Below are 19,625 nucleotides of genomic sequence, written 5' to 3' on the forward strand. Positions count from 1 at the left end.
CTTGAACCTGTTGTATTCTGATTTATCTTGCTGCAGTTAACAGATCAGGGATTGTTAGGTTTCCCACCTCCATGCACACTTCTTCAAAATTACCCCAAGGCTACAAAAAGAAATTTTTAGGGCAGTTATTTATATTTCTACAAAGTTTTGTAGGCATATCTTGTCGTTGATGTGCTTCAAAAGCTGCCTGCACATGTTGTGTGTGTTGAGCAAACAATGAAAGCACGACCGTGCATTATTCACACTGAGTGGCTATCTGGATATCAGTGACACTGTAGCTATGGATTGCCGACATTGTGGGTTGGTTTGGAGAAGGAGCCTCGAAAAGAACAAATGCTGAAATGCTGAAACGAAAAATTGATGGGCCTGGCTCTCTGACTCTATCCTAGCATTGCTTGTGACCTTTCTAGCAAAGCTGGAAATCATTCTTTGGTGCCCATGAGAATAGTTGGACATGCTTGTCTGTTGTAGTGGAAGAGTCTTGGGAGGAAATTTTCCCTGTGCTGTACTTCTGTGTTTGGTTGACACAAGTGTGTCCACGCATAGTCACTTCTCTTTGAGGGAAAACGCTTAATCAGCTCCGTGTTTTCTTTGTGCCAGAGGTGCCAAATGGGTCAAGTTCCCCGACGTTCCGGCCACCTCCCCGTACCAAAGAAGTGGTGGTGAGCGGCCAAACAGTAAAGCTTAAATACTGCTTTACGTGTAAAATATTCCGACCTCCAAGAGCATCTCATTGCAGCCTTTGTGACAATTGCGTGGGTAAGGGTCTTAAAATAAATATATTACGTAGATATTGCTGTCTCTAATGTGCTAGAAATAGTATTGTCGCTTATGTTAAAAGCAGGATGCAGTTCCCAAGTTTTATTGATTGTGCCTAACTGTAGTGATTGTACCTAATTGCCGAAACTAGCAAATTCATCTTCTGCATGATGTTTAGGGTGGTAATTATATGTTTATTGCAGTGAATCCCTTTTTTTTTTTTCTGAACATTTCTATGCATTTATCACTGAATGCATGCAGTGTACTAGTATTAACACACTGGTGAATGTAGCATCAGCAAGGTGCAAGGTTTGCATAACATCATGCTCAAATCTAGTTGACAGATTTGGGACATTTATTTGTTTAATGTATTAACGCTACACATTGTGACATCATTATGGGTTTTTTGACGTATCAGCTGAAAGCGTGGTGCTGGTATTTATTTTGTATAGGGCACTTATTTCTTGCTAGCATTGTATCAGTCTCTTTCATATGTACTTTCGGGGATAAAAGTCTCTGGACCACACGTCTGGCGATTTGACTAGAAGCACGATTCAAACGAATTGTCACCTTATTTCTCTAGCACACATGAAAGAAATAAAGTCCAACTTTCACATTGATTAGTATGGTTTGAGACTACTGGCTGATACGAAAGTTATGCGCTTCGATTACAGTTTGCGTGGTCCACAGACTTCTGTCCCCGATAGTAACATTTCATATATTTGAGCAGGTGCTCTTTAACTTGGTTTTGCGAGCCCTCTCACTGAACTACACTCTCTCTCTCTCTCTCTCTTTTTTGGTACTCTTTAGCCTGGAGAGTCTTTATTATCTGTTACCATTGGCTCTTCTTTCATTTCCTGTGTCCATATTTTTGCACACATCCAAAATCTATAAATTTTGCAAGCGGGATTGAACCTTGTGACATGTGCTTGGTTTCTTCCGTATTTATTTTTTCTTCTTCGCAGAGAGATTCGATCACCACTGCCCTTGGGTGGGAAACTGTGTAGGGAAGAGAAACTACCGATTCTTTTATGTATTCATCATCTCCCTTGCCTTCCTGTGCGTCTTTGTGTTCTCCTGCGTCATCACGCACATTGTTTATGGTGAGTCAATGTCGCCTTCTTTCTTTCGGCGTCGTGAAGTGTGTATAAGTGTTTACGGTGCAGCTACTTCATGTTCTTGAAACCTGTTGTCGACATCAGAAGAAAATGAGTCGAGAAATGTGTGCCCGTATCATTCCTCAATTTGGGAAATCAACAGGCAGCTGTATAAGGAGTGTCTAAATGGGCTAAAATTAGCGGTGAGAAAATATTGAAATTTTCTTACAAGCCGAATACGAGTGTGGGGAAAAAAAATGTTTATCGAATCGAATATAGGCTACTCGATCAGTAAAGTAAAAAAACAAAATTAAAAAATAGCAAACAGTCTTTGTGTTGTTTATTTCAGAATTGACATAATATTTGCAAACGAAATTAAACTAGAATAGCATAGAACTGTACGCCAAATGGAAAACTTGGTATAAATTTTATACAGGATTTTGAATACTGGTTTTTCGTACAGGATGGACCTGCACGAACTGGGTGAAGCTGTCATATCACTGCTGATTTCAGTTAGCTCTAGTTAATGCAACGTTTAAAGGGTTAAAAAAGATGTCTGTATTAACATAAAGCTCGAATTATTGTATGAGACTGCCAAAAATCGCTTGCATCACAGTAGTTTCATCTCATGGACACCTACACGATGGTTCTCTGCATTTAAGGTGAAACCTAAGTGAGAACAACATTTTTTTTTTTTCATCATGTGCTTCACTTTTTGCAAACTGTCGGGAGGGCCTTCTTTGTAAAAGGGAAGGTTCTTCACAAAGCGCCCCACCTTGGTGGCGCAGTGGTTAGGGTGCTCGACTACTTCGCCCAAGGATGCGGGATCGAATCCCGGCCGCGGCGGCTGCTTTTCGATGGAGGTGAAAAGCAAGGCGCCCGTGTGCTCTACGGTATCTGTGCACGTTAAAGAACCCCAAGTGGTTGAAATTTCCAGTAGTCCTCCACTACACCATCTCTCGTAGCCTGAGTTGCTTTGGGACATTAAACCCGACAAACCAAACCAAACCAAACCTTCTTCACGAAATGGCCCCATTGCATTTTGAGGATGCTTCACTGCGCAGACGACGTCAAGCGATACAGTGAAGCGTGCAGTGCAGGGAATCTGTGGTGATTTCAAAAATTTTCTGTGCATTCAGCAATTTTCAAACATTCAGAAAATTTCGAATATCATTTTCGCAAATATTTGCACGCACATAATTAAAATATGTTCCAGGCTCTACCTTATTGCATTTAGATGTTCTTTCTAGAGCATTAAACAAAGGGGCAAAAGAAGGGCACATAGAATGAAACACATAGGACAAACACTTCCAATTATCAGTGTTCTAATAATGCAATTCATGGCAGAAAACTTTTGGGGCCTGTCTGTGTAGTTGTTTTTGATTGCTGTTTTCTTTTAATGCAGGCTGTAGTGCTTGCCTTTGAATGAAACACGCAAGTCCTCTTTACATACGGCCATTTTGGGCGGCCGAAATCATTTTTGTGACCATGTGTTTGGGGTGTTTAATACCTGCTGCGACTTCCCATGCTTCATTGCGTTATTTAGGTTGGAGCTAATAATCTTTTGGTTAGTTTTCTTTTTTGCTTTAAAGGGTCTTCTACTTGTGGCCATTTAGTGATGAAAAACAATTATTTTTATTTAGGTGGTTTTGAAAATTATTAATTACTTTTCTCAAAAACTCAAAAACAAAGGGACAGTGCAAAGGAAACGTCACATGTGCTAACTTTCTGACTGTTTAATCAGTGCATGTACACCTTTTTATAAACTGTGACTGCATCAGAAGCCCTTATTGCACAGCCAGTCACTCTTCTCCACACACAGTATTTTTTGTTCACGCAGTTAAAGAAAACCATCTCTTTCTTTGACAGCTATACAGAGGGCATGATCGCACAGTTACCTTCTATGGTTTTTATCTGTCTTGCTTTGTTAGCAGTTTCTTGTTAACATTAATGACTTGACAGTCGTTAGAATTTGGAGTGCATACGCCTGACTTGCATTGCTTACAGTGTTGGAAAAATTGTCTCTACCATTTTCTGGGTTTTTTATTGGGATGTGTCATCACTGTCATGGAGTAAAGTATGTGTAGGCCGCACTGTGAGTATTTTGTGGGTTCGATGTGCATCGAGGAACTTGCTCGTCCTCTATTTATGCATCATTCGAAAAGGCCCGTATGCCATGGGTACCGCCAAATGCAGTGTGTGTAGCTTTAGGAGACTTTTCCATTGCTTTCTTCTGCTGGCAAGGTAGCACTAAGCAGCCAGTGGAGTTTTACCTATCTGGGCACAAAGTTTGTACCGAAACACACGAGCAAACGCATATAGAAAAATGCACATAGAATGGAGGCTCTTAGTTATTTGTTTGGAGCCTAGTGCAGCCTCATTTGTTGTGCTTTCTTGTTTGTGTTTCAGTTGCTCGTGAGCATGAGTCGTACATAGAGGCTGTGAAGGAGACGCCAGCAAGATATCCTTTTGTGCATATTGTTTTTTTCGCCCCAAGTATGCTTAGTGGTAGCTCCCGGCTTTCTTTTCTTCTTCCTTTTTTTATTTTGTATAATTGTAGTGCTTCCTATATGCACTAGAGTGCATTAAAATGATAGCTTGGTCTTAGCAGGTAACGGGGTGAGAGCTTAGTGGAATTTTACTAGACTACCTGGTATGCATCTGGTTGAAAGTTGTGGTCATTATAGATTCTTGAGCTGGTATCGGTTCCTAGTTTCGTAGCGTAGTCAAGCGGTCCCACACGTCAGAAGCTGCCATAGCATTAGTTCGTGGAACATTTTTTTTTTTAAGTTTAGGCTCTATGCAATGAAAATGCACAACATTGTTCTGTTTATTACACCAATTTCAAATCTGCAATCACTTTTCTGATGTGTCAGATCGCTGTCAAAATATTTGACATTTTTACTCTTTTGATTATAGAAACAGTAGAGTAAAAAGCCATCCATCATCAGAAAACTGTTATTAATATGTGGCAAGATAGTATAGACTATAAGGAGCACGATGTAGAAACTACCTTTTTGGTCAAGGCAATATTTGTCATTTGACAACCTGAAGTTCGATGTAGAGAAAAGTGGTTGATGAACTTTCATTAGACCGCACAAAAAAATGAGCAAGCACAAAATCAGAAATTTGTTCCCTACATTGTATAGCTTAATCGCTTAAGAGGATGTTGCTATAAAAATTATTTATCTTCTCTAGATGTGCAGGTATCATTCTTGTAAACTAGCACAGCATCAAGAATTTGTTTTGAGAAAATGAGAAAAAAAACTGACAGAGATGGAATTTTTCAGCTCATTTGCTCCTTACAAAGTGGAATGAATGACCCAGGGAGTGAATAAGTTTGTAGATAGTATATAGGAGGTGGGTTGACTTCTAAAATGGCGTTTCCAAAAAGGTGCTTTTTTTTTCCCGAGATTTCTGGCCTCTCAACAGCCCTGTCCCTGCCTAAGAACAGTCACTGCAATGTTTTGATATGCCGGTGCAACTCTAAGACTTGGCAAATCTGGAAAGCAGGTGTTAGCACACAGGCATGTAGAGTGTCAGATGGTTTTGCACATGCTGGCATCTTGTGCCTTGACTTACTTTTTTTCTATCACTGTGGTCGAAGGAGTGGTGTGCTTCTTCTCTGTGTGGTCTATTATGGGGCTAGCTGGCTTTCACACTTACCTTACTACGTCCAACCAGACTACCAACGAAGATGTGAGTGATAACGGTACTATTCCTTTTCTGTGTAGCACTGCTGCTGTGATGCATCATTGTAAGCATTTTGAAGACATTTGAGACGGTTTGTCGCGAAGGCTTCAGAAAAAAAAAGCAAAATTTTCTCCAAAAAAACGGAGTTTTAAATGCAGTTAGTAGATATCTTCATTCAGAAAATGTTATTAAGGAGTTACATAGCATTGTAGTTACTAATAGATGGAGCTATTGTAATTGAGCTAGTGCTAGGAAACTGCCATGCCTCTGCTGCTAATGTGAGATTTAACAGGATGCTTTTGAGTGTCATATTTGGGTAGTTTGATAATTATAGCGTTAAGCTTCTGCCAGCATGCTCTTGTTTTCGGGTTTAACATGTTGAGCAAGTCGTTAATATTGTTGTGAAGAGCTTTATCGGAATACTTTTGAACATCAGGGTTGAGCATGTTGGGCAAATAATACCTATATTACTAGGGATGAGATTCTGCAAGACTGCTCTTGGGCGTCATGTTTTAACAAGTTGAGTAGTAATACTAATATTAATAATTTTACCGGAATCTTCTTGAGTCTTATTGTTGAGCATGTTGAGTAGGTGGATGATGCTAGTGATGAGATTCTAGTAAAGTGCTTTCGAATGTCTGTCTTGTTTAAAAATTATTGAGCAGGCCGGTAATGCCATCCTCGTTATTGCGTCCCTAGATTAAGGGCTCCTTTTCGTCGCGAAGAGGGCAGGATGTGTACAATCCATACAGCAAGGGCTCCTTCATCAGCAACTGCGTGCAAGTCCTGTGCAGCCCAGCACCTCCAAGGTGAAAACCTTTTTTTTTTTTTTTTTTTATTTCAGCTGGGCAGAATAATGCTGTTAACATTATTCAGAATTGCTTCAGTTCGCTTTGATCACAGAGCGACAAAAAAAAAATTAATGACATGGCAGCTTCTCGCATCCTCCCAATTCATTTCCCAGTTAGTAATCATTTGCGTACCATGGAGAAAACGGGTATTTATCGGTTCTTACACTGTTTGATAATATGCGTTGCAAAAGTAAGTATACAGCATTATCATAAAATTTTATCTCTCAAATTAAAATATTGGTGAAGAATAATGTAAATATTTGACATTAAGTTTGGATGTGAAAAGAAAAATGTTTCTGAAATTCAGAAATAAGTGAAATTGTTGCCCTTCTCAATGTGGTGCACAATTGAACAAATGTTGAATTGTAATGCACAAAAAATTAAAACCTGAAAAATCTAGTAAACTTGGGAAGAAATGTAAATAACATGAAATATTTGTGAATTTGTCCTTTCTGTGGAGAAATGTTTTGAGTCAGTGGGGTTAAAAATTAGGCATAAAAATACCATATAAACCGTATTATAGGTCAAGTAGGAAGTGAAAAAAAGAAAAGAAAAATAAATCGAAAAAAAAAAAAGTGAAGAAGCGCGTATATTTACATCGGCAGTGTCCCTGCATCATCGGAGCTACAACCTCACTCCAAACTTTCACCAGCGTCATCCGAAGACGACTCCTTGCAGCTCACCACCTCCCAGAGTGTGTCATCTCGTTCCATCAAGCGTGTTGCTTACGCAGCATTTCTTGAAAGGCTGCATGCGAACATCTGATCTTGTCCGCGGCACCACACGTCGAACCACCGAACTGTCGCTGGCAGAGCGGTCATGTTGCCGTTAGCTTCAGCGAACATCACTTTTTCTGGAAACTCACTGTAAACTGCCTCCATATGTCGTTATTCATTCCTAAAGAGGCATTTGATACTCTCATAGGTTGAATGAAAGCGCGCACATGAAGATAAAGGCTCTTGGGACGGGAAAAAAAATATGCCAACAACTGCAGGATGGCGACGCGGTCTTGGCTGTCTGTTCACGAGCAGACACGCCCTTTGTATCCAGACGCAAAGTTCTGCTGACGACTGCTATAAATGCGAGGGGCAACTTTAGCTTGCTTTTTTTGCTTTGGCTTGCTTTGCTCTATCTTTATTTTTGTTTATACGGTAGATAGAGTTGTACTCCAAATATGTTTTCATGTACAAGAGAAAACTTTGGCTAATCAAGGCTAATGTGTCATGGTGTTAATCAGTTCCTCAGTGTTAGAAGACGTGCACAGACATCCAACAAGAAAGATGAGCAGGAAAATTCTTTGTTGATGTTAATTTCGGAAGACACCAAAAAACAATTTGCCATTACTTCAATGGAGACGTGGTCCTAGAAGCTCATTGACCTTGGAAATGAGCAGGGCATTGGACCATGTGTCGCTGCACTTGCAACCTTTTCATTGGGGCCATGAGAGTTTATATTGTTTTTTTCCGCGTTGATTGCTCTGGACTAGCATCCAGATAGACATGTTTGTGTAGACTGAAATTTTATTGCCATTGTGGAGAAAAAGAGCATGATAATATTGTGATGATATCTGGTTATTCATCTACTTCAATGCACTGGCTTGATTAGCATTAGTGCAGCGGCATTCTGTGAGGATGTAGTGGAAGGATTTTTTTTTTTTTTTTTTGCAGGACTGCTGCATTTTTACTAGGATTTCAGCCCCAGATGTTACCAACACAATTTGGACAGACGGCAAATAGTAGCCCTTGGTACTATGAACATACTTATTACAACTTAGGTGGCTCAGAAAATTGGTACATTGCTGGCTGGTGGGAAACAGCGCTTCCTGGCAGGCAGCAGTTAATGTATCTTAGTCGATTTCTTGTAATAATCGTATAACCTAAAGAAAGACTACCTAACAACGAATGAGTGCGAGGGCCAAAAAAAATTATGACAGACAATCTGGATGTTGGAGAGATTTACATGCTCGCTAAAGAAAGTTGTGTATTGCGTCTCTTAATTCTCTCACTAAAATTTTTTGTAACAAGTTTGCAGATGACTTGGAAAGTGAAAGTTTGCTTGTTTGACTGCATAACTGATAGAATAACAAGTTGGAATGTTCAATAGCGTGCAATACAACGGTATCTATGGGTCACCAGTGGACATGGTGCTCAATGGACATGAGGCAGGAAGAGATGAGATGGGCAGCTTCTGGGGACATTTTGTGGTGTACAATTGTGGACTGTTTGTTTCATTTTGCTGCTTTTGATACCTATAAGCTATTGTCGCTGTCATTAGTGTGAGCCTCGTGTTTTGGTGGTGACCTGTGCTGTGAATTTTGGAAGTTTTCATGTCGGCAGGGCAGTGACGGATGTACCTTTGCTTATGCAGCCTGATTGATCGGCGAGGTGTAGTGATCCCAGACACTGGACCCGTGCTGAGGGAGAGCTACGGCACCGTCAAGGCATTTCATTTATCACGGGTAAGTGTGTGATACCACAGAGACATTTAATGAATGGCCATTTGGCTCATTTACTGGTTGTTAATCCTTGGATTGTTGGGTCAGGCACGAACGGCAAGGAAATTTTACAGCAGTTCATGCACAGAGGACTATCCATATGTTCACAGAGTACAGTGCAGTCCATTTATAATGATATTGAGAAAACCGGAAAATCATATAGTTATATTTGGAGCGGCAAAAAAAAAAGCACACACCCACATATTTTTCCGTGCATGTAGGCTTGCCTACTCACCAGCGATGAGTAATTTGGGTTTGGGTTGAAAAACGCTAATCAACCTAAAGAGCACTAAACACTTTATTGCAGGATACATCAATAGCCATAAAATAACTTAAACATACCTTAAAAAGCCGGCAATTCGCGCTTGCTTAAGCAGCAGCTGAAGCTTGACAATTGCTGTGAGCATCGCTTCCAGTAGCGCATACGACGGCAGTAGTCCTTGTTGCGTGCACGAAACCGATTAGCAACTGGATGAACTGCAGGGCATTCCTAGCCTTGACGATCGTTAAAATCGTACAGCGCGAATGCCCGCATTTTTTCACAAGGCTTCCAGCTTTGAAAGCATGCCAGAAATCCCGATGAATCTGCTATTTCATCTCGAGAGCTGTCATGCCTTCTACGGGGACGGGCGCCATCTTCCACGGACGCACAATCATCGATGGCGATGACGATACGGCCGCACCTTTTGCACAGCAACAGAAAGCGATTGCGATGATGATAGTGCTCATTTCTCGCGGATTTCTCCACGACAGTTCGTTTTCATGTCATTCTCTTCTTAGTATTTTATTTTTATAAAACAGTCGGACAAATTTTTGTAGTAAACATCTACCGGGGCGGCGATAAAACTATCGTTTTATCCGATTTACCGTCGATAATCGATCGTTATATCTGGTTTATTTTTACATTGGACCAATGGGAAAATTGATAAATCCCAATAATCTGATCATTATAAGCGATATATCGTTATATCTGGTATCGTTATAAGTGGACTGCACTGCAACCGGCATCACCACACGTGTAGCACTCTGTGTCATTATTGAGAACACTTGACACATTTCAACTGGCTGGCTATTGGAAGGGTTTTTGTATTTTGCGGCACTCCGTGCCTGGTTTTCAGTGAGTAGAGCTGGTCCAGCAGAAATTTTTCTCAGTCAACAAATGGTAATATTGGTACTAATTAAAAGGCCATTTTGATGCAAATTTTGTTTTTAAGAAATGCTCGAGGGTTAAGAGTTAATGTTTAGTGTTCGTTAACTGGACAGTGACATTTATTGTTAGCATTGTTTGCTGAACACAAAACGTTAATGATAGCTTTTGAGGCTATAAAAAGCAACACATTTGCTATTACAAAGGTTCAGGTCCTACATAGTTTGGATGGTCTTTAATACTATAGTATATCTTCTCATGGGGCGGCGCAGATTGAGCAGAGGGGGAACATATACAATACAATATACAATGTAAGACTATGATGATTCAAAAAATTTGTAAGGTCCTGTAATTTCTAATGTAAATTTGACTGGATGATTCGAAGCGATGGCCTACACCAGCTTGGTTATTTCGAAGATTCGAGGGGCTGCTATTTGCCCAGCTCATTTACGCTGGTGGTTGTTATCTCGGACCGAGTGGTGGGTAGCACGAGAACAACTTGTGATAATCATCTCGGGGGCTTGTGCGTGCATGGAATTCAAAACTACACAGCCGTGCAGATTTAAGAGTCATTTGGGCTGCATTCGAGCATGAAAGGCAAAGTGAAGGGGTTTTGCTTTCGATCCTTGCAGGCATCATAACATGTTTATAATTTATTTCTTTAAGTTACACAATTCAATGGCTGATATCACTAGGATCAGCACCACAAGGTGTGGGGTGCAACCCCCCCCCCTCCCCCCCCTCCTCCCCCCTCCAGTAAGGACCAAATCACTTCATTTGTCCTCATGGCTTGCTTCAATCGGGGAGTTCGTTCTTCGTATCTCGCATACTACTGCAAATGGGGGCATTTTTGTTGCCAAAGCAATGCTACTCTAGGTTTCGAACCTTCAGCGTGGCGCGGCGGTAGCCACGTACATCTTAACCACGTGACGCTGTGACGTCACACCCCACATGACACTAGGGTGAGAGCTGGGCTATCAACTCAAGCGGTCGGCGTAACGCGTCAGTGGCCACGTCTTACCCACATGACGCTGTGACGTCGCACCCCACGTGACACAAAAGCAAGAGATGTGCTCCCAACTCAAGCAGTTGGCGTGGCGCGGTCGGAGCCGCAGCTCAGTTGGCAAGAGCTGCCAGCTTGAGTCTCTCGTTTCACATGGGACGGTTATGTCAGAATCAGCCTGCTAGGACCCTGGCATTCACGTTACCCCTATAGGCCATTAAGGCACATTCATACGGCTTGGTTAAAGGGGGGTTTATATGTGGGCTTAGAAAAAAAAAAAAAGAAGAACGCTCAGTCACCCGCAACCGATGCTTTCGCTCAATATTTGGTTCAGCAGCTTTGAACTCTTGCAATTTTTTTTTCTCTTTTTTAACACACCGCGACTGATAATTCATTAAAACATCACTTTTCTTTTTCTGAAACAAGTTGTGAACAGGAAGGACATGTCATTTTCTTTTTTTTTTTTTTTGAAGGAAGATGCTCTCGTAGAGAAATAGAGCAAGTTGTTTTTCGGCAGATGAATTTCTGAACTGTGACTATTTCAATAAAAGAGTGCATATAAACCGCAAGAAATGCAAATTTCGAGTGTCTAGAAACACTTGGACCAATGTGCACACAATTAACTAAAGAGGAGTAAAGTGGCAGATGCTTCCAGGATTATGATGCAGTGACAATGTGGGCTATTTCTTATGAGTGTGGCAAAGTGGAACCAGCGAAAACTGCGTGAGAACTGGTAGACATGCCCTTTGGTGGTTCGCACTCTTTTTGCTTGTTCCACAAACTCAACAGAGGGACTAGTTTATGTTTTGAACATGCACAAAACTGCTCCGCTTAGCATCCGCAGGAATGACAAAGAGTAATGCATAGCAGCAGTAGTTTCATCGAGTGTTATGCGGGTGAATCTGCAATTATTTTTATGTTCCACTTCGCCCTCTCAGGGTCGACTTCTCTAATTATGCATGCAGCACACACCCTTAAGAGCACTCAGTCAAACATTGTAAAAGAATTCAGCTGTCCAGCTCTCGGGTGTGTTTCGAGACCCATAAGTGTGCTGGACGTACAATCCAGAAACAGCTGCCCTGTGCGAGCGTCGCATCTCTGTGCGAGCGAGACAGACATACCGGGCTAGCGCGCGTCTCGACTTTCCTACTACTGCGTAGCACCTTCACGTGTGCTGCGAGGTGCGCCTTTCACTGCCCAGGTACGAAAGTGCTTATGGTAAGACTCCAGTGAGGTTCGTCATCATACGTCGATCCACACAAGACAGCAAGTGCGCAATAAGATCCGAGTCCTGGCAACAGCTGTCCCGGCGGCATCAGTTGCGTGTTGAATGCTGCTGGCTGTTTCTCGGGCATCTTTGAAAAAGTGAAAGTGCCTCTGCCATGTCACGACCAGAAGTCCTCGTCATGCTGTAGCTCGGGGCATTAGGCTACATGCGAAGCTATCTGGAGGGGCGGTGATGTTCAGTACCGTCTCATAATGGAAGTTCACTGAGAAACTCCCCTTCAGCCTTGTTTTCTCCGTTCCAGTCCCCCACCCCATTAAGATTAAGGTGCTTTTAAGCAATCACTTAGAGCCGTGGAGAGCTTTTCACTGGCTACAAACTGTTACTGACACATACGTGAAATTCTCTTCTGACTTTTGACGTCTCCATTCCGCCAATTGTGCAAGTTGTATCCTGCATCCAGACTGAAAAGTTGCCAGCGCGTACCGATACCGGAAGAGTTATACTATTTATCCGCGAAACGTTCACGTTGGGAGCTGGGTGACGACAGGCGTCGTCAGGCTTGATTTTATGATGAATTGAGATGTATTTCTCATTTTAACAGTAACATTCTCTTGTTGAGAGAGAGGAGGAGTCAAGACCCACATAATGCATCATGTGAATGGTCTTGCGTATATTTTATTTTAACTGCACGTCCTAAAGCGCCTCGACTTTGTTAAAATTCCCCGCCTACTCATTTCTCTGTTTTCTTCGTTTTTTTGTAGTCGGCATATTGTATAGGGATAAGACTTGCTGGTCTTCTTCTTAGCGGCAGGCAACCCGCACATTTTCACCTTTTCACAGAGTAATTGGTTGCCATTTCACCCTGGACCCTGGTGCAGATCTCCTAAACGCTGCACCCTCTCAATGACGCCATTGAAACAATATGCAGCGAAGTATGTGTGTAGCAAGTTCTCACTATGAAATTATTTTGCTTAGGCCCAATCTTTCTGTGTTTGGTCAGTTATACTTTTTTATGATCCCAGCGACTTTGAATTAACAAGGTATCGCTGTACACGTATGTGTGTGTGTTTTTCTCATTGCTTGGTGCCTGCCGTTTTACAGAATGGCCTTCAGCTCAACGCTACCAGTGTGAGTGGGGCCGTCGCTCCAACCCCCGTCGTTGACATGAAGGCTAGTCATGTCCCCTTCGCTGGAGCTCCCTTGCATACGGGCCGGGCCACATTGCCCCAAGCAGCCAATGGCTCTTACCCACGGGATGTCCTTTATCAGAACTCTGGCAGCCACGGTAAGTAGCCCTTCTTTGCCTTCCATTTCACACGTTAGCATGCTCCTGTTTGGACTCTTTGTTCCTGTTTCATTCCTTCCTTCACCTTTTCATTCACATTACGACCTCCATAGCCCAACGATACTTCTCGATAGTCACCCACAGACTCAGTAATAGGCTTTGCCTAAAGTCACATTTGCTCTGTTTGCCAAATGCAAAATACTTTGGTTGTTTACCGATAGACCGTATTTCTGGCGTGCATAGGAGTTAAGGCACTGTCTGTAATTGAAGGCAATGGAATTCCATCCAAGAGGAAAAGCAGAAAAGGCATTGAATTCTTGCCTCGCTAACAACAGGTGAAAGCCCACTGTTTCATCTTTGAGATTCTTCGGTTATTGGCCTCATGGTGGCTGCGCAGGGGGCCAAGCATTGGATGCTTATTTAATTCTAATGGTCATATTATCTGAACTGAGGGATTAGTCCAGTCAACATTGAGTATACTGTATATATTTCAGTCTATAAGTTGCACCTGCGTAGGGTGCACCTGTTCATATGGTAAACACTATAAACAGGCACTAAGAGTCCCTCAACCGGAGTGCAGGGAAATATGCATTTGAGCTCTGGCCAGCACGTGTTCTGCCCATTGTCTGCCTTTTTTGTTGCTTTCATTGACTGTAGCATCCTTGCCAACGGCAGTCGCAGATAACCGTTTACTCTCGTCAAGACTGTCTTCCTGTTGCCTAGTTCCCATTCTCCAATGCATATGCAGTGGCATGCGACTGGAATTATGCATCGTAACTCCTTTATCTCGCATGCAGCATAACGTTGAGGAACTACATTGCACGATGTGTGCAAAACCAAACGGATGTTTGCTCTCACACCTGCCCTCACGGAAAGTTTGCCAAGCCTACAGTATCTGGCTCGGTAATTCAGGAGGTTGTAGAGTTGGGATTCTGGTGCAGTAGATTTGTAATAGGTGGATGTCAATGAGTAATTACTCCATAATAACAAATCTACTCCACCTTGATTCCCCTAAAGATATTCAATCAACACCACTGCCACTTCCGAGTTATTGAACAGTTCGCTCTCGCCCTACCATCTGTGCTGCTGACCATCCTGGTTAGCTTATTGTACAGAGCGACGGCCCAGGAAAGGCGGTGGTTCTGGGTTCGATCCCCGGACCAGGACGAACTTTTCTTTAACTACAAAGTTTCTGAGGAAGCTGTATAGCTTTCCTTTGTAGCCGCTTGGCTGCATTTGGCTGGATGTCACTGAGTAATTACTTATTACAGATTATACTGTACAGTTGATCACAGATATATCGAACCCAAAGAGGATAATTTGGTGCATAAGCCGCACTGAGCGCCTAATTGCACTAGATGTTGAAAAGGCAGGCCCACCTCCATGTGACTCTCCATGGGCCTCAGCACGCGTGTCTGATATCTGGCAGGGAGAGATTGGAGCGTTGTACTAGTTTGCGTTGCTCGCGACTCTCGCTGCGTGGCGCAAGTGCCGTTTGGGTTCAGGCTCGCATAAAAGCAGCGGCTGAAGGCGCTTTGGAAAATGGCATCGCTGATTGTAAAAGGTCTGATTCTGTTATTGATATGCTCTGAGATATTAAATCAGGGCACAGTTGATTTCTATGTCACTTCGAGCAGAGACGCAGGCCACGCGAGAGTCGCCGAAAGTTATTAGTCAGCTTAGCTGGCTTCACCGCATGACAGCCGGAGCATTGAGCACAATTGTCCCCGCACAAGCAAGCACACCGAATCGAGAGCCACTTTCAAGCAGGTGCAGCTTAGACCCCGTCACGAGATTTTACCGTGTTATTGCTGCGAGCAGATGCCTAAAGCTCTTCGGCGGTCCAGGCTTCGTGTACAAAAGGTGATCGTGGGCGCTCCATTAGTAGAAGTGCCCCTTGCAGAGGAATGACGTGATATATTCGCTAAACGCTAACAGTACTACTGTGCCTTAGCATGGGATGTTCAAGGGGATATTCTGAGAGTTCGATATAAGCAATAATTTGATATATCTGGATTTGGTATATCCAGGATTATGTGTGTTTGATCCACCCTGTAGCTATTTGTGGGTGGTCTTTCCAGTTTCTAGCTGGCCTGCTGTTGGTGACAACCTGGTCCTGAGTCATATTTGGTCACTGCGGAAGGAGCATGTTTTTGTATTTTTCATGTGCAGTGTGTATGGGTGACTGAATGTTTCCCATGCGTACAAGTGAGCTTCTATTCCATGCGTTTCTCCTCCTCTGAGAAGTGTTCTTCTCTGGAAGTGAACGATGCAGGAACATATAGATGGGAACATATTGATGAGAATGTTCTACACATTGCAGGTATTGAAGCCCATCCTTCATTCTGGTTGTCCACAGTGTGAAACTTTTACTTCACATTCATCATGGTCCTTTGCTATTTTGCTTTTGATGTGCAGATCGTTCTGTATGCCACAGTTCTGCATTTGCTTGTCTGTGTTTGACTTGAGCTGTGACTTGAGCCGTGAAACGGTGATGTTCTGGCGCGCGTCTGGTGGTTTGGGATGCATGCAAGAAATGCCGAGGAGTTGCATTTTGAACTTTCTCTCCTTGAAACCGTCAACATTTGGAGCAGCAAATCTAGTGCCATACGACGTTTTTTTTTGCTAGAACTTTTCGAGATGTGAAACGTCTCTCGCTGTACACCTGCTCTCACGGAAAGTTTTGTCGAGCCTACAGTGTTTGGCTCGATGAGTCTGGAGATTATTCTGGGATTCTGGATTCTGCTGTAGTACAGTAAACCTTCGTTAACTCGAAGTTGTAAAATCTGTGAAAAATTTCGAGATAAGCAGTTTTGAGTTAAGCAAAATACCGAAAATTTCTGGTGACAATTTCTGGCGATCCGTCGCACGACGCTGCCATCATCGCCTGTCGTTGCCGTTGGTGCACACTGCACGGAGCAATGGACCTCTACGACAGAGGCGCGTTTTCAGCGTTGCTTTGTTACCGCCCCGTCATCATTCGGTCAAGGGGAGTACAGTTAAGCTTGAAATACAATAACACTGATGCAATTATTTACGCATTGCGTTAAAAAAAAAAAAAATTGCAGTGCAGCGGTGTGCTGCTACACAGCGATACATACTTGCATTGCAAGCAGTGGCTTTCTCCTGCTGCTTTCGAAAATTAACAATATCTAGCCACACTAGCCTTTTTATTTTCCTTTACTACCTTACCAAGCTTTTACTGAATCGTCTCGGTGTGCTCATATATGCACAGATCAGACGAAGTGAGTGTCTGCAGGTTCTTCGCTCAAACCGGACTAGGAAAACAAACTTCGCTCGCAAAAAAAAAAAAAAACGCCAGGACACAAATTGAGTAGCTCAAAGCCTTCTGCGATTGGCTGCCGCGCAAGCTGCTTCCGGGTGAGACGCGAAATTTTCTAAAAGCCCAGAACCCGAGCGCGACAGTGACGAGCGAAAATGCTTTGGCGGCCCTCGGCCCATCGCGCCAGTCGACACTTCACTGTACAAGGGGAGCTTTTGTGATAAACGCAAAAGAATTCTCGCGAAAAACTGAATTTTATTATTTTGGAATGAAGAACTGGGTAATGCTTGCCTGCTTCGCTTTGGCATTCAGCCCGACAAAAGCGTCCTCGAGCTACTAAATGCATCGCATAAGCCGTTGGTCGCCGCCGCTGCATTCAACTTTGTTGCGGACACTACATACACAACAAAAATCAGTTATTGCTTCGTGCACATAGCGCGACGAAACAGAACCACACAATCACTAAAACGCTCTTGCCGCTATACATGTGCAAAGGGCAGCTGACCGAACCACCCTGAACCGACTGCCCGATAAGACCCATCAGCCCTCGCGCGATCGGCACTCACGTGACTGCTCCCAAGGCGAAAAACGGCTGCGTCCGCGGAAATTTTGTATTCGCTCTTCGAACGTGATCATGTTCGGTACTTAGTATAGGAAGAAAGCGCTTGCTTGGAGCCCCTATCACCTTTCGGTAATGACCTTTGCCTTCGATTCTTCCAGTCAAAATTTCGAGATATCTGCATTGCGCCCGAAAAATGCTTCGAGATAAACGGCAGCTAATACATAGCACCTATGGGAGGGGAAGGTGCGGCTTGGAAAATTTTCGACTTAGCCGATTTTTCGAGATATGCGAGTTCGTGTTAACGAGGGTTCACTGTAATTGACTTTTGCTAGCTCGGTGGGCTTGTGCGACTTTGGTCCACAAAGCAAACTTTTCAGCTAGTTTACGGCTGTGTCAGATGCTTGTTCGTTTCAATTAGTTTCCTTGCCGCCAACTGCCACATCAACTCAACACTTGTTAATATGAAAAAAGGCAAATCTTGTAGCCTTGACAGCTTCTTGGAAAGACACTATCGAGGATAATTCCAAGCGTTTTTTTTTTATTATTATTATTTTTTTTTTTTGGTCTCTAATACTCAAAATGTCAGCAAAATAGCCAAGCTGCAATAACTGTCACAATAGTCAGCTGTTGTTAGTACGAAGTTTACAACGGTTTCAAAAAACTTCGAATTAAGCGCATTTTTAATTAAGAACAAGTACGCTAAATGGCATCTTTATTAGTCACGAAATCGAGAGTTTGCTAAGGAAAATAGTCAGTCATTCATCTTGCTCTGCCTTTCCTTGCCGACTCGTGCTGCTCAAAGCACCTCCTGCAAGCTGTAGATGGGCCCTAACACTTCTTGCATGTTACCTTCAATGACTAGAAACCGCTTCACAAGAGCAAGGCTCGCAGCTGCCTCAACAGCCGTCAGTTGTGGCTCGTCTTCAGTGTCATCGGTGACATGACTTTCTTGAGTCGGTTACTGGGGCTGAAGAGTGTACAATCTCGCTTTCCATCAGTGCATTGCATATATCGACTGCGCTGTCCACGGCAGCGTAATCTTCAAAATGAGTGTCACCAAGGACTTTTCCAAAACTAGGGATTTCAGGCTTGCTTGCTAACACTTTCCTTGATGAATTGAAAGCAACATTCTCCGTAGTAGTTGCCACAAAACTGCAAGCCCTGAAGCAGTTGGCGATTGTTTCCTGCTTTGCTCTATCCCAAATTGTGTGCTTGAAGAGGTGCCACCTGTAGATGACCCTTACAATCTCTATGATGCCTCTGTCCATCGTAGCAGATGTTGTGTTTGCAAACAAAAGTTCCAGGCGGACAGCATTTCAGGCTGGCATATTCATGTGAGCACTGCATTGGTTCACAAGAAACAACGCAATGCGGTTCAAAGAAGCAAACCTGCAGTTTCATTATCCACTCCTTTTTGTTTGATGCATAATCCACGGGAAGTGTCTTCACGCTTTTATAACATCTTGGCTTAGCCACTTCCTCAATAGTGAGCAGGCAACATCATTTTGTGCCGATCATGTTGGTTGTAATCAGCGTTAACATCTTCTCCTTGCTTCGTTTGCCACCAACACTGTCGTCTTCCTTCAATACATGTCTGGCTCTTCTCTGGAAGAAGCCAATAGAGACGAGCAATCTCATCTTAAGGCGAAAGCCTTTTTATTCTAGGCTCATGGTGGAAATCTTGTATCCGCGAGATGTGCGATTCTGTCAAGATGTGTGGGTTCGAGTCCCGTTGAGGTTGGGGGGTTCGAATCACTATCATGGCTCAAGTCCCGTGAAGGTTGTGGGTTCGAGTCATGTCACGTGGCTGAGAGTATCAAGTGACAAGGTTATGTGACAAAGTTGCATGTGAACGTCATGTGACTATGAGTAGCCACGTGACAGGAGCAACACCGTACCACCGAATACCACACTTGCAGGAGCACTGCAACGAATGCGCACCAAGGAAAGGTTATTGCCACTGTGCGGCATGAGCCCTGGCCTTGCTGGCAAAAGCTGTACGAGAAGCGCGCAATGTACCGTATGCAGCAGCAACGCCGAGGTTTTCGCATTTCTCCAGTGCAGCTTCTACAGTGCTTTCAGAATTTTTTTGCTAGTGATATCTGCTTTTTTTTGTATTCATTGAGACATACATCAAGCTTTTTTTCTTTTCTTTCGCGTTGCGCATGTTTCCTGGTTAATAAATGCCTTTAGTGCGTAGCACTACTAGCCGCAATCGCGGAT

The 19,625-nt window shown here is 43.1% G+C and overlaps 1 protein-coding gene across 2 annotated transcripts in view; it reads left to right on the plus strand.

The window, feature by feature from the left end:
• Window positions 1-19,625, plus strand: part of app (Palmitoyltransferase app) — a 32,912-nt gene that overhangs the window by 4,362 nt on the left and 8,925 nt on the right. For both annotated transcript variants that reach the window (XR_014705017.1, XM_084594298.1), the window contains exons 3-9: window positions 601-759; window positions 1,725-1,862; window positions 4,266-4,317; window positions 5,453-5,555; window positions 6,249-6,358; window positions 8,768-8,858; window positions 13,374-13,557. Coding sequence is in view for 1 of the 2 variants with exons in the window: in XM_084594298.1 (XP_084450424.1) it covers window positions 601-759; window positions 1,725-1,862; window positions 4,266-4,317; window positions 5,453-5,555; window positions 6,249-6,358; window positions 8,768-8,858; window positions 13,374-13,557 (837 nt within the window). In the remaining variant the exon portion in view is untranslated. The remainder of the gene's footprint in view (window positions 1-600; window positions 760-1,724; window positions 1,863-4,265; window positions 4,318-5,452; window positions 5,556-6,248; window positions 6,359-8,767; window positions 8,859-13,373; window positions 13,558-19,625) is intronic.

This window comes from Amblyomma maculatum, chromosome 1, assembly GCF_055883805.1.
Source record: "Amblyomma maculatum isolate TAMU_Amacu chromosome 1, ASM5588380v1, whole genome shotgun sequence".
NCBI classification, from domain to species: Eukaryota; Metazoa; Arthropoda; class Arachnida; order Ixodida; family Ixodidae; genus Amblyomma; species Amblyomma maculatum.